At 38.9% G+C, this 15,880-nt stretch overlaps 2 protein-coding genes across 2 annotated transcripts in view; one reads left to right on the plus strand and one right to left on the minus strand.

Moving 5' to 3' along the window:
- Positions 1-1,260: 1,260 nt before the first annotated feature.
- On the minus strand, positions 1,261-8,036 carry LOC142098431 (up-regulator of cell proliferation-like). Its single transcript, XM_075181279.1, has 4 exons — positions 7,945-8,036; positions 6,910-6,938; positions 5,013-6,005; positions 1,261-4,949 (listed from the first exon to the last, which is right to left on the minus strand). Exons 1-4 carry the CDS (start codon positions 8,034-8,036, stop codon positions 1,261-1,263), a joined length of 4,803 nt encoding a protein of 1,600 aa, XP_075037380.1.
- Positions 8,037-8,908: 872 nt separating this feature from the next.
- Positions 8,909-15,880, plus strand: part of LOC142098433 (interferon-induced very large GTPase 1-like) — a 55,787-nt gene continuing 48,815 nt past the window's right edge. Inside the window, exon 1 of the mRNA XM_075181280.1 lies at positions 8,909-9,305. Within this exon, the coding sequence (XP_075037381.1) occupies positions 8,909-9,305 (397 nt within the window). The remainder of the gene's footprint in view (positions 9,306-15,880) is intronic.

Genomic DNA, 15,880 nt, shown 5'->3' on the forward strand with positions numbered 1-15,880 from the left:
TATAAGGGGCAGTAGGGTTGGAGAGAGCCTTGTAAGTGGTGGTGAGGAGTTTGAAAAGGATTCTGTAGGGGAAGGGGAGCCAGTGTAGGGCAAGGCAGAGAGGGGGAGGCAGAGGAGGAGCGGCGTGAGAGGAAGATGAGTCTTGCGGCCGCATTGAGTATAGAGCGGAGGGGGGAGAGACGGGAGTGGGGGAGGCCAGTGAGGAGGAGGTTACAATAATCGAGGCGGGAGATGATGAGTGCGTGGATGACAGTTTTGGTGGCATCCTGAGAGAGAAAAGGACGGATGCGGGCGATGACAACTTAAGCAGCTGTCAAAAAGGTGTGCAATTGGTCAAATGATCTTTTCAGGATTAATGTGTAAATGATGGCAAGATTATATTTTGCAGGTTTCAATTTTGTGACACAAAATTCTTCTGTCCCTTCCTCTGACATGTACTGTACCTGCACTTAAACTAATTTACAATGTTGTAGCTCAATATACTTATAGAAGGAGAGGGAGGAGCTGTGTCACATGGTCAGTATAACAGTACAGGAGGAGAGGAGGGAGCTGTGTCACATGGTCAGTATAACAGTACAGGAGGAGGGAGCTGTGTCACATGGTCAGTATAACAGTACAGGAGGAGAGGAGGGAGCTGTGTCACATGGTCAGTATAACAGTACAGGAGGAGTGAGCTGTGTCCCATGGTCAGTATAACAGTACAGGAGGAGAGAGCTGTGTCACATGGTCAGTATAACAGTACAGGAGGAGAGAGCTGTGTCACATGGTCAGTATAACAGTACAGGAGTAGGGAGATGTGTCACAGGGTCAGTATAACAGTACAGGAGGAGGGAGCTGTGTCACATGGTCAGTATAACAGTACAGGAGGAAAGGAGGGAGCTGTGTCACATGGTCAGTATAACAGTACAGGAGGAGAGGAGGGAGCTGTGTCACATGGTCAGTATAACCGTACAGGAGGAGGGAGCTGTGTCACATGGTCAGTATAACAGTACAGGAGGAGGCATGGAAACGTATTTGTTGAATATAACTGTATGGAAGGTAGATAGACATTTGCTCTACAATTGACAGAGTGATAATTTGAGAACTTTTAGTAATTTGTGGAATTTTAATTGGATTTGAGGACGTTATCATATAACTACTATAATCATACTGGGTAGTGATCTGTTCCCAATGGTAAGTGTAACCATGATAGTGGTGAGAAGGGATCAGTATCATAAGATCAGTAAAGTAATGTTATCTACATATATGCATTATATGAGTTTAGTGTCTGTCTAGACTTTGAAGTGCTTGCTCTAATGTTATTTTGCTCCAGTCTTCAGGTAAATCAGCAGGTTTAGCCTTATATTCTTTTGCAAACTCCTCATTAAACTCTTTGAAAATATATTTCCAATATAGAGAAGCCTCAATGCTTGGATCAGGCTGAATTTTCCAGTTTGGGTAAATTGTCTGATACTCTTTGTAAGGATGTGGTTTCCAGTCTGTGGCCTGACAAGCAAATGTTCTATTACAAACAACATCAGTGGAACACAGCTCATGAAATAGAATTCGTGTCTCTATGTATCTATAGCCCACTAATCCTTGTGGACGGTGAGTAGATGCAAAGTGCTCCTTATGGTCGGTGCCTCCAGCCTCACAGGGGACTTTACAGAATGGACATTGTTCCCCACATCCAAACACAGTTATAAAGAGCTCTTCATGAGGCTTTACAACAACCCTGGACAGGACAGATTCAATATTTAAAGAATTTATCTCATTTTTTACTTCTTCTTTAAGATCATCTAGAAGTGATTTAACATATTGTAAGAACTGGTGAACGTTTGTAGTGTTTTGAAACATGACCACATTCATGTCATTCTGTGATATTACTAAATTTCTCTTTAGGCTCTCAAAAAATGCATCCAAACTGAGTGACAATGCTGTATGTTGTAGAAGTGATTGTTCTAGAATGTGTTTGACTTTGTTTGTAATCGCTGTTAGATTGGTTGATATTAAGTTTTTCAGACTCTCAGGTTTTTTGTACATCAGTGTTATGTGTTTTTTTATCCAATTTTTAACAAAGATCTCATATTGACAACAATACTGCACATATTCATCAATTTTTTTCTCTGTCAGTAAGTCTGAAAGCAAAGCAGATTGGAAAAAAGTTTTACTAGAATATGTTTTGGAGTCTTCACTCATCAATTGATCATCTACAATGTCTTTGCCAAGGTTTGAATAAACATATCTAGATAGCGCCGGCTTCAGACACATTTCACAGAATCTCTGAGCTCTGATTCTGCAGTCGTCCTTTTCTTGATATAATTGCTTAAATGTATTCAAGTAATCAGACTTTAGTTGTTCAAGACATTGTTTAGGATCATTGTTTTGGATGAAGTCATCATGCATCTTCTGGAACATTGGTGCCGCCTTCCCTAATACTAGAAGTTTTAGATCCTGATCAAAATATTGTTTAAATTCAAATGGTTGTACATTTTTCTCAGCAAGACTTTTATTTATAATGTCTAATAAATGCTGACAAAATATGTCATTATAATTCACCTTTGTGGTAATCTTTTCTGTGACATAACGATGACATCGATCCAAAATTGTGAGAGCTACAGCATTTGCATCATTCCAGAATTCAGGGGTAAATCTCTTTTTGATGGCTGTGAATTTTGTCCCTTCCAGATATTTAATCTTCATTATAAATTCTCTTGTCTTATATTTTGCTAAACTGTCTAGTTTAGTAAGTTTGCTATTCACATTGGCTGCTTTATTTTTCATGTCTTTCCTTAGATGGTCCAGCATTAATTGACTGATGTTGAGCTTCTCTAAACTGCTTAAGTTAAATGTTTGAAATGTGTTGTTCCACATAGTCTCAAACTCTGACTCTAGCTCTTTGTCACCCAGTGTATAGTGTTTATCTCTGAAATTATTAAGGAGTTTTTCGACTTGCTCCTCGATCTTTTTCTGATAATTTGTTTGTATATCTCTAATTTTATTTATTTCTTTTTGGATAGTAATAATTTCTTTGCACTTGTTGTTTAGATTATATTCATGTTCTTTTCTCAGCATTGATAGACTCCTCATAAAGTCCTCTTTGTATTGTTCTACCAATTTCACATATTTATCTTCACTTTTAAAATATGTTTCCAGTGATTGTTTCATTACCTGTACTTCCACCTGTAGAAATTCTTTTATCCCTTTTTCTAGATCCATCAACATCTCAGTTTCTTCTTTAGCAGATAACTGATTTTTTATCTGATTCTCTGTCTCGGTCATCCAGCTGTGCACCTTTTTCCTTAAAGTCCACTGCAGATTTGAGTATTCTATGCACAGTTTATTATATGCATCAGCTACAAGAATGTTCCTAAAACTAAAGATGAATTTTTCATGTTTCACAGCATTCCACAAACTCTTTATCCATTCAATAAACTCCTTGATGTTACAAGAGTCAGAATGTGGTTTTTGTTTTAGAAAGTTCAACAAATGCATTTTCATTTCAGAAATTTTATCACTATATCCTGTGCAAATTGAAGCCATGGGTGGAACACCGTGCCACAATCCAGGAATATACCAATTGTGCTTTTCAATATCATATTCAATGATATCAGATACTTTTGTGACATTAGTGTTACCCTCCATCTCTGCTGACAGTTTTGTCATTTCATTCAATTGTTCCAGAAGTAGCTTCTTCTCTCTCAGGTTTTGCTCATGAGCGGAGGGATCACTCACATTTTGATGTACAAATTGACAGTTGGGTTTCTTCCCTATTTGTTTCATTCTCAGAAATGCATGGACCACAATCTGCAAAATTTCTTTCATTTCTGATGTATTTTCCATTGACACATTTATTATGGTGATATCACTTAACCCAACCACTAGTGTCGCCAGCTCATTGTCATGTTCTGAACTATCATCCAAGGAAGCCAGCTCAGGAGCTTTAAGCCCTTCAGTGTCAATCACCAGAATAAAGTCACAGCCCAGCTCCTCCTGGAAAATCTTCTCCACTTTCAAAAGGGTCATGAAGGCTCCTCGTGTGCATCGTCCACTGGCCACAGGGAACTGTAGACCAAACATGGTGTTCAGAAGGGTGGATTTCCCCGTACTCTGCACTCCCAGCACAGTTATTACTCTCATCCTGCAGTGTCCTCCTGTCTTGTTGTCCAGATCAGTCAGGACATCAGTTATCCACTGCAGGGGGATGTTGGAGGCGTCTCCATCAATCAACTCCAATGGGAACCCATCCAGCAGGAGATCAGCAGCTACTCCTGGGAGATTATCGAATAGCTTCTGATTTATATTCATTTCTCCATTTTTAACCATAAAACATTCAGCCTCATAAAACTGTCCTAGCTCACGTAGAAAATGTTCGATTCCTAAATTGCTTTCAGATATTGTTTGACCTAAACCTTTTACTTCAGGTGGCTGAACCTGTAACTGTGACATTTTCTTTCTAGATATTCGATCAAGATAGAACTTCATCCACTTCAGGAAGTAAGGTCTCTCACTCTGAGACAGGTCAGTCAGTGCATTCTGAAATTTCATGATACCATCAGGAAGTATCTGCTGACTCTGCTGTCTACGCAAGTCTGAATTTGCTTTATTTAGTTCGGAACTGTAATCCTGTCCGCTCTTGTTACCTTGTCTCCTCATTCGGCACATTTCTTTCTCATTTTTAGCTAATTGTGACCAGAGATCTCCCTGTAGCTTCATTGTATGTTTCTTATAATCTGTCACATCCTTTATACATTCAGTGATCTCCTGGGCGAGTGTTCTTGTCTTCTTACACACCTCCGAGTTCTCATCTACATCTATACCAATTTCTTCAGCCACTTGTGACATTTCATCAAGGATGCTTGCACTTTCGTTTGATATTATTCTCTCTCTTATTAATAACTGCAATTTCTTTGCAATCAGTCTGTCTTGAGGAGTATTTGGTTTCAGTATTATAAGTCTTTTTTTTAAACCTGGAAATAATGTTGACAGATATTCAATTGTTTGTTTCCCTGCATCATTTTTCTCATTTTTACTTATGGTGAAAAAATAGTTATTGTTCTGGAAGTGTGAAAAGTCTTCCAGGAAAGTCTTGAATGTTCCTTTTATAATATTGAATGAGGGCAGGGAGATAATGAAAAAATAATTTAAATGTGATAATTCAATATCCTTTAAACAGTTGCTGTCCTCATCTATGTTGTCAATGAATACAAATACCGTTGATGAGACCTTCGTAAGAAAACGGAACTGTTTCCTGTTACACTGTAGATCTCCCCGTAGGTTAGTAACAGCAACAGGATCAGGGAAGAGATCAGAATCTTCACCAGCTGGAAAGTACCAGGTAATTTCTACTAATCCATCAGAGATGACTCTTCTTACGTTCCCACCTCTCATGTTCCCATGTGTGAAATAGTCATGTTGCTGCTCCTCATGACAGAGAAGATGATTGAGGATTTTAGATTTTGCTAAATGGCATACCCCCAACCTCACAAAAGAAAATATTGGCATGGAGATGTTCACCAAACTTTCTTCTACAAACCCTTTTCTTTCTGCTAGATGCTGTGGTCTCCACCTTTTCACAATATCTCTCATTGCCCACAACATAAAGGTACAATGTGTGCCATCACCAGCAGGGAGCAGCAGAGGGACAGCAAACTGGCACATGGACATTTTTGATGTAATCTCCCGTTGAAGAAAATTATCTGAACAGTTCAGGAGAGCGCACACAACATCCAGGGGGTTGACATGATTTGATTCATCAACATTATCTTCAAATAATTCATCTATATCAATAAATTCTTGGATGTCTTCATTCACTTCTTCATCTTCTGGATTTATGCTCCGTGCAGTTCCATTCAAAGTCATGAGTTTTCGCAGGAAATACCAGGGAACATTTTTTAAAGGCCGAGGTTCAATCTTTTTACAAGTGTTTGGTCCGATATTTAGAAATTTCTTAAGTGTAAGTTTTGAGGTTATAGAATCTTCAAGTCCCAGTTTCAATGTAAAATCTTGAAGCAATGTTCTGTTGTCTGAAGAAAAGGATAAATATCATATTACTATTATATTGTTGTGAGAATTTTACCCTTAAATATTATAATGAAAATTATTCTGAATGCCCCCCCTTTCACAGCACAAGAGAGTGCTGTTGAAAAATTGAATCTTTAACTTATATTTAAATAAGTGTGTCAATAAAATATTTACATCATATTTCCAAATATACAGCTCCATAACATATTACATTGCGCAAATACACCCATGATGCCTCCCCCCAGAGCTTATAGAACTGCACACACTCATTATTTTATAGGAACCAGCTCTCTGCTTATTGTTTTTCTGAAACCATGCACAGGATTGCGCTACAGCAGATGTACGTGAATGCCTGCAAATTAAAAATGTCATGTTAAAGCTCTATCTGGTATCACTTTGGGACACAACCCTTAATTAATCATACGTTAAAAAAATTCTCATTGATGAATCATTTATGTGCTAAGTAGTAATGGGTCTATTTTTCATCTATCACAATGCTTTTCCCTATCAATTGCATCTATATGGTGCAAAATGTATCTCATTGAAAGAAATGACTGGCAACTAGTCACAATGTCATAGAATGTTTTGTCAAAGATGTTTTTTTTGGATGAAATAAATTATTTGGCATGAAAATATTTACATTGTTTTATCTTATTTTAGTATATCATTTATATTTGATGTGGTTTTATTATGTCAATTGGATCCTTGCATGTGAACTGATTTGAGGGATATGAGCAGGAAGGAGTTAATTCAAGGAACAGATGTTTCTAATCAAAGTTGGTGAACAAAGACTTTTATAAGAATTTCTCAAAAATCTCCATTGTATCCCGGGGAGCCAAAAGCAGCAAGACTTGTGCCATCTCAGCAAATTGTAATATGACATTTGTAAATTGTAATACAACCTACTTTTGTTGCTAGAAAAGTAGCTGTTTGATCTGTGGATGGGCAGAATTTCAGAGATTGAAATTTGGACTGTTAATATTATCACAGCGCAAGCATTTATTTTGTAAATAAACAATGATATAATTTTATTCTTAAAGTTTTTTTTGCTGAAGAAATTAAATTATTACTTTGACAGTTTACAATCAGGCAATTTTGTACTTCTGAAGAAGCTCTGCGGGTACCTGCTAGACAAGGACTGTCTCTCTATTGTGCTGTCTCTACCACTTCAAGTTCCATAGAATGTCTTAACCAGTTGAAACTAAATCTCATTTCTGCACTTAATAGATTTCAAAAGGGCCATGGTGTTGATTCCCACAAGGGCATTATCTGTGTGGAGTTTGTATGTTCTCTCCAAGTTTGTGTCAGGTTTTCTCCCACACTCCAAATATTGACTGGAAGGTTAGGTGGCTTCTGACAAAATAATTAACCAAATGTGTGGAAAGGAATTTACATTCAATAGATATAAAATAAAAGTTTAATTTTTGCTATTTATATATTCGAATTTCTTCATGTGAATCCCTAATCTGTAATGAAAGAAATTGTAATACATAAATAATAAAAGCTAAACTTTTTATTTGTAAACAGACAGATCCATGAAGTGAACCTATTAAACACACTTCCTTTTCTTTTATTTCTATTGAGTAAAATTTAAGTGTTGTAGGATGCACCTCCTGGCTTCTATATTTACCGGTGTGGAGACTTATAAATTAATAGTTTTATCTCCCTTGGATTACATTACCCCCAGTGCAGATCAAATCACTTTCACTGTAAGGAATTTAGATTGTGAGCTCCAATGGGGCACAGACTGATGTTAATGATTTAATTTTCCCTGTAAACCACTGCACAATATGGTGGTGGTATCTATCTATCTATCTATCTATCTATCTATCTATCCATCCTCACATACAAGGCTCTCTCCCACTCCACTGCCCCTTATATCCACAACCTCCTCTCCATTCCCTCACGTCCACTGCGATCCGCCAATGACTGTCATCTTACCTCCACTTTATCACCTCATCCAATGTCAGAATCAAAGATTTCTCCCGGGCTGGCCCCTTCACTGGAACGACCTCCCATGTAACCATCTGCATGCTTTATCTCCTCACCTCTCTTCACCTGTCCCTGTACTTGCTCATCTTGTGTGTGATTCCCTCCACTGACCCCCCTTTGTGCCCGCAGTCTGTTTACCTTCCCTTTAGTATGTAAGCTCTTATGAGCAAGGCCCTCTTCCCTCCAGTCTTTATACCATTTCTCCTCTTCAACTTCACTGTGCTAGTTAGGCTTGGAGCTGTTGGAGTCTTGGTTTTACTCGTTTATTGTTCTGTACTGTTTTACCCTGTATGGTCAACTATTTGTACTCTGTACGGTGCTGCAAAAGTCTAGTGATGCCTTACAAATAAAGAATAATAATAATAATAATAATAATAATAATAATAATAATAATATCATCTATCTATCTCATATCTATCTATCTATCTATCTATCTATCTATCTATCATCTATCTATCTATCTATCTATCTCATATCTATCTATCTATCTATCTCATATCTATCTATCTATCTATCTATCATCTATCTATCTATCTATCTATCTATCTCATATCTATCTATCTATCTATCTCATATCTATCTATCTATCTATCTATCTATCTATCTATCTATCTATCTATCTATCTATCTATCTCATATCTATCTATATATCTCATATCTATCTATCTATCTATCTATCTATCTATCTATTTATCTATTAAAGATGTGCTTCTCAACTTAGCAAAAGATGACTCAGAACAGGAAAAACTTTTTTGAAAGCAAATGGCCTTAATGTCATTATGAGCTAATAAGAAACAGGTATAATAGTGCAACTTTGGTCCACAGTATTACAAAGATTTAACAAAACAATCAATTGCCTTCATGCTTCCAAATTGGATTGAATACAGCCACTGCCATGTTGGAGTCCTTAAAAATGTTTGTAGACACACTCCATTCTCAGTTTATGGAAGTTGAGAACCAAAGCAAAGCTATTTACCACTGTGAGGAATACAGACAAATAAGAGGAATTAAAAGAAATAAGAAGTGGGACTTTGGTGATGCTGAAGATGCAGCTGTAGGATTTTCACCATTAGATAAATTCAGAATTACTACTTTTCTACCTATAATCGACCAATTATTGACATCTATAAATCACAGGCAATCAGCATACAGTGTCATTCCAGATAGGTTTGGGTTCCTTACAGAACTATGCACTTTATCGTCTGATGACCTACATGCTAAAGCCAGTGCACTAATGGAAGTATACTCCGAAGTTCTTGTCCCAGAGTACGCTGATGAAGTGGTGCAGTTTGCTGCTTTATTTAAAATCTGTTTTTCAGCCACAGCAAAAAAAAAAATACATTTGAGGAGAAAGAAATTCAAATGTATAAATTTCTACCTACACAGTCATTGGTCGGTAACTTTCCAAATGTAACCGTTGCACTACGCATGTACCGGTGTTTGAGGGTAACAAACTGCAGTGGCGAGCGCAGCTTTTCTGCACTGAAACAGGTAAAGAGAGCACTGAGACCTACCATGGCTCAATAACGATTAAATGCAATGTCTTTTATGCATTGAAAATGACTTACTGAGAGATATTGACATGGAAAGGATAATAGAAGAATTTAGCAGCCGGAAAGCATTGAGGGTTAACATCTAGGAGTATGTATTGATTCATTTAGTTTTTATGTTAGTTATTTACAGTTTTCATGTTATTTAACATTTTCATGTTATTTATTTAAAATCTTCGTGTAATTTAAAGTTTTCGTGTTATTTATTTATTTCATTAAAGTTTTCATGTTATGCACCCTGTTCATTGTTCAATGTTAAAAACCTGAAAATGAGCATTTTTTCAAGCATGTTTCTGTTAAAACACTATATAAATAAAAATAATGTTATTTTTGCGATCAACCATTGTTTGTATTTTTGTCTTCAATGGTCAATAAAATAACATACCTTTACCTCTTAACTGTCCCAATTCCATCATGATAGTCCTGATTTTAGGGGACTATCCTGATCAGCCAGGAGCTTTTCCGGGCATTAAAGGCAGCTGGGATGTATTCCCACTTTTCACTTTACATACATGCTGTGTGAACCAGATAGTGCTGCACTATTTATATAAAGGAGGATGGGCGGCAGATGTAGGTGGATGGAGGGAAGTGCAAGCTATGCCCAACATGGTGCTGGCAAAGCCCACACACACTGCTGGCCACACCTACACATCACTGGCCAAACTTCCGGTGGGACGGCACTTCCATGTGGCCCTTAATCTGGCTCTGTCTAACTCATATCTATCTACCTCATATCTATCTATCTATCTACCTCATATCTATTTATCATCATCATCATCATCATTTATTTATATAGCGCCAACATATTCCGCAGCGCTTTACAATTGGGGACAAACATAGTAAACTAATAAACAAACTGGGTAAAACAAACTGAGAAGGCCCTGCTCGCAAGCATACAATCTATGGGACAATGGCAGTTTGATACATGAGGTTAAGTCTATATTTTGCATTTCGGTCCAGCCAGACTGCAAAGATAAAAGCGACTCATAAGCTAAATGATCCTGTCACACAACAATGTTGGTCAGGGGGTAGTTGTCTTGTGTGAAATTGTGTAACGGGTGGTAATAGGGTAATGTAGTGAGGTTAAGAAGGTGGTTGAGGAATATTAAAAACTTGTCTGAAGAGGTGGGGTTTCAGAGAATGCTTGACATTTTGTAGACCAGAGGAGAGTCTAATTGTGCGAGGGAGAGAAATCCATAGAGTGGGTGCAGCCCGAAAAAAGTCCTGTAACCGGGAAAGGGAGGATGTAATGAGGGTGGAGGAGAGACGCAGATCTTGTGCAGAACGGAGTTGCCGAGTTGGGAGATATTTTGAGACAAGAGAGGAGATTTATGTTGGTGCAGCTTTGTTGATGGCCTTGTAGGTTAGTAAAAGTAATTTCTATTGGATTCGGAAGAAAACAGGCAACCAGTGTAGAGACATACAGAGTGATTAAACAGAGGAATAACAATTTGCAAGGAAAATCAATCTTGCAGCAGCGTGCAAAATAGTTTGTAGGGGTTTGAGTCTGTTTTGGGGGAGACCAGTAAGGAGGGAATTGCAAAAGTCAATGCGGGAGATGATAAGTGCATGAATTGAGGTTTTTGCATTTGTCTTGCGTGAGATATGTGCGAATTCTGGAAATGTTCTTTAGATGTATGTAACATGATTTAGATATAGAGTCAATGTGGGGAACAAAGGATAGATGTGATTCAAAGATCACACCTAGGGGTAAATGTATCAAGCTGAGAGTTTTCCGGCGGGTTTGAAAAGTGGAGATGTTGCCTATAGCAACCAATCAGATTCTAGCTGTCATTTTGTAGAATGTACTAAATAAATGATAGCTAGAATCTGATTGGTTTTTCAAGCCCGCCGGAAAACTCTCAGCTTGATTCATTTACCCCCTAGGCAGCGAGCTTGTGCGGTGGGATTTATGGTCATGTTATCAACAGAGATAGAAATGTCAGGTATGCTCTTGTTGGTGGGTGGGAATATTATTAACTCATTAACTCTGTTTTAGAAAGATTAAGTTTGAGTTGGCGAGAGGACATCCAAGATGAAATGGCAGAAAGTCAGTCAGTTACGCAGGACAACACAGATGTCGAGAGATCAGGAGAGGATAGATAAATTTGGGTATCATCCGCATAGAGATGATACTGAAATCTAAAGGAATTTATTTTATTTCCAAGAGAAGCGGTATAGGTAGAGAACAGCAGAGGACTAGCACTGAGCCTTGCGGTACTCCAACTGATAAAGGAAGCGGAGCAGAGGTGGCCCCAGAGAAATTAACAGTGAAAGAGCGATTGGAAAGGTAGGATGAGAACCAGGATACAACAGTGTCTTGAAGACCTAGGGATTGCCACGTTTGTATGAGAAGAGAGTGGTCAACGGTGTCAAATGCAGCAGAGTGATCCAGGAGAATTAGGAGAGAGCAATGGCGTTTAGCTTTAGCAGTGATCAGATCATTGACAACCTTAGTCAACGCAGTCTCTGTAGAATATTGAGAACGAAAGCCATACTGAAGAGGATCCAACAGGTTGTTTGCTGAAAGGAAGCATGTTAGGCAAGCATAGGCAAGTCTCTCTAGAAGCTTGAAGGGGCATGGGAGCTGAGAGATGGGACGGCAATTTGAGAGAGAGTTTGGGTCGGAATCTTGTTTTTTTTATGAGGAGTAATCACTGCGTGCTTGTATAGTGATGGAAAGATGCCAGTAGAGAGCAAAAGATTACAGATTTTAGTTAGAGGCGAGATGAGCACAGGAGACAGGGATCTACCAATTTGTGAGGGAATAGAATCAAGAGGACAGGAGGTAGAGTAGGATGATAAGAAGAGAGTAGAAATGTCCTCTTCATTTGTTGGGTCAAATGAAGAGAGGGTGTCAGAGGGTAGTGGGAAGGAATTGAGCTGATTGCTTGTCGAGGAAGAGGATAGAATTTCTAGTCTGAGCTTATCAATCTTGTCCTTGAAGTAGGAAGCAAGATCCTGGGCACTGATAGTAGACGGAGGGTACGGGGTGGGAGGATTAAGAAGAGATTTAAATGATTTGAAAAGGTGTTTATCTACCTCATATCTATCTACCTCATATTTATCTCTCTCTCTCTCTCTCTCTCTATCTATCTATCTTTCTATTTACCTCATATCTCTCTTTCTATCTATCTATCTATCCATCCAGTGGTGAAATTGGGAATTTAGAAGTGGTGGTATGAGAAATAGAATGAACAGAATGAAAGTGAACAGAATTTAATAGTTTTACAATGGGGTGTAGTACCTATTAACGGTACTGACCACCCCAACAGTTAAAAAACTACTTACTGGAATGCAGATTACTTAATATCATGGCTCGCTCTGTTGCTGACTGGAGAAAATGACGTCACCAACTGCAACTTGGCTTACAGTGGCAATTGACGGACCCGCCTGTCATTTATGTCATGTTAGTACTATTTTAGGGGTTAGGGGTGTTAGGGGTATTAGGGTTAGGAGTTAGAGTTAACCCTAATCATAACGCTAACCCTAGCCTTAACCCCTAATATAATACTTACATGACATAAATGACAGGCGGGTCCGTCCATTGCCGCTTTAAGCCAAGTTGCGGTTGGTGATGATGTCATATTCCCTAGTCGGCAGCAGAGTGAGTCGTGATATGAAGTAATTTGCATTCCGGTAATGGTTTTTTTTGCAGGTCGGTGTACTATTGAACCGGACTCCTCATGTCGTTGTCTTCTCTGTCGGGGTAGTCAGTACCATGAAACTGACTACTACCGCTACAATGAAGGTAGTAGCTGAAGTTGCGGTATGGCATACCACAGTATACACCCTCACTCTATCTATCTATCTATCTATCTATCTATCTATCTATCTATCTATCTATCTATCTATCTATCTCATATAACAAATACATAATTATAGAACATTTTGAACATTATTACATGACTGATCATCAATGTCACACATCTTTCCCTATAACAGCAAGAATTACATCAGCAATCAAAATACATCACACTGCTAAACTATTATCTAGCAAGTAAAAGAGAGAAAGGTGCGCTTCTTTAAATTAATGAAATGTGTACAAGTGAATAAAATCATTTGAAACGGCAGCCAAGGAGAATTGAGATCAATTGAGACTTTCTTATGTTTGCATGTGCAAACAAAAGAAAATTGTTGTCTGGCGCTCACAAACAAACAATATATAAATCACTATGTGTCAGTATATACATAAAGGAAATTTTTGTGCACAATATAGGTATATTGGGATTAAACACATCTGCATCATCTGTATCATCTAGTAAGTGATATAATTTACCTGCAGTCTGTGCTCTACTTAGACAAGCATGGTGGGGATTATTCTGCTTTTACTTTCTCTAGTCAATAGATGCCAGTTTCCAAAGTGGGGATCTTATTGTACATGGAAAAGTGAGAGCTAGAATCTGACTAGTTGCTCTTGGCAACATCTCCCCTTTTCCTTTTAAGGAGTTTTATTAAATCTAATTATTGGTGTTCTAGTCACAATTCAGATTCAGTTCTATTTTTCATATTTTTTTATTCCGAATTGTTCAGTCCTACAGTGTATATGTGTCTGTCATTGTTCAGTATAAAGAAGACACCTACCTGGTCTTTCGGCCATTTTGAGAGATCTGAAGTAATCTCAGTAATCTCCTGTGTTTTACATCCTCAGTCTAAAATAATTGCACAAAGAAATATGTTTATTACGCATAATATGGGAATGCTTTCTATGAGAATACATATAAGATATACATTGTGCTTTTATGTTTATTTTGACTATCTGAGAACAGTGGGATTAATCATCATCATCATCATCATCATCATCATCATCATTCTATCATCCTGAAAAGTTGCCTCTAGCAATACCAAGGTGCGTGTCCATATTCTGTTTTTCCAAAATAAAATGCTATTTTTTGGGATCTGAGGCCCAATTGAAATTGACATGGCGGAAACAGTAAAAGCCCTGCTGCTACTTTCATTAGATGACTTCTATCCATACTTGCCAACCTTTGCATAGTGAATTCCGGGAGATCCTGGGCAGGGTGTGATCAATCTCGTCATTTTGGCCCCACCCCGTGACAAAAATGACATTTTGACGCGGGGCCAAAATGAATCGCATCATTTTGGCGAGTAAATTGCAGTATGCGGGATACTTGCCTGCTCTCCTGGGACTCCTGGAGACCTAGATGCATTTCGGGAGTCTCTCTGACATTCCGGGACAGTTGGCAAGTTTGCTTCTATCTGATTTGCTGCCAGGCTGCCTGTCAGATAAAGGTGACGCTGACAAAGAGTTCTGAAATGGCACAGGGGGTGATTACATGCCTGGAGAAGTGAAGAATTGACTGATGGGGGGTTGATAAAATTGGCTGAGGGATGATGAAATGCTTGGGGGGATGAAATGGCTGGAGGAAGGGTAAATCCTTAACCAGGCCCTGTTGTTTTTGTGTAGATTTCTGTCTGTAGATCTGGGTTTTCCTATCACAATGGTGGCATTTACAGAAGAACAGGAGTTTTCAGCAGAATATGCAAGGCATACATATTAATTGACAGAGCAGGTGAACTGGTGAACGTTGTCTTGAGGAGAAGTGCATAATGAAATTTAATTTTGTGGAGCAATATTAGTGAAATGCATTGAAGTTGTAGAGAGGCAGCATTGTTTGTGAAGTTTCTTGTTTGTAGATGGTTGCACAAGGGATCGGATATCATTTTCCCCAAAGTAATAATCTCCACAGCTTCTCTGGAGTCCTCAGTCTTATCTTTCTGCAGTGCTGCCTCCACCATTAGCTAGACAGTCCTGTGTACCCCAGCCTGGGATACTGGCTCACAGAGATCCTGCCTGTTAGAGTTTCCTTCGGTAACACCCAGTGGTGGATCCAGGGGGGGCGATCGCCTCCCCCCTAGCAGGGGCTTTCTGCCAACAACTGTACACTGTGTAGGTCCGCTCGGCAGCGACAGCCGGGCAGCACACTGTGCAGCCGCCGGCAGCCTTAGAAATCAGAAAGGGGGCGGGGCCTACATCACCCCCCCCTAAAATCGCCCCGGGTAGAACAATTGTCTAGATCCGCCCCTGGTAGCACCGCAGTGCCTGGCTCAAAGTCCTTTGTGCTGGTGTTACATACACCAGGATCCTCCAACATAGAATGACCCTACTGCTCTGTGTTGCCCCTTCTTATACTCTCAAAATGGCCTCAGGCTACAGGGGTATAATCAGCTTTTCTCTACGTCAGATTGGCCCAGAATGTAATACACAATGGCCTGGCTGAAATGATGAAAACCAGTGCTTAAGTTAGGTACACACTACAGGGTTTTTGTCCAATAATCGGTTCAACCAGCCGACATACGACCGTTAGTTAAAA

This window comes from Mixophyes fleayi, chromosome 7 (assembly GCF_038048845.1).
Source record: "Mixophyes fleayi isolate aMixFle1 chromosome 7, aMixFle1.hap1, whole genome shotgun sequence".
NCBI classification, from domain to species: Eukaryota; Metazoa; Chordata; class Amphibia; order Anura; family Limnodynastidae; genus Mixophyes; species Mixophyes fleayi.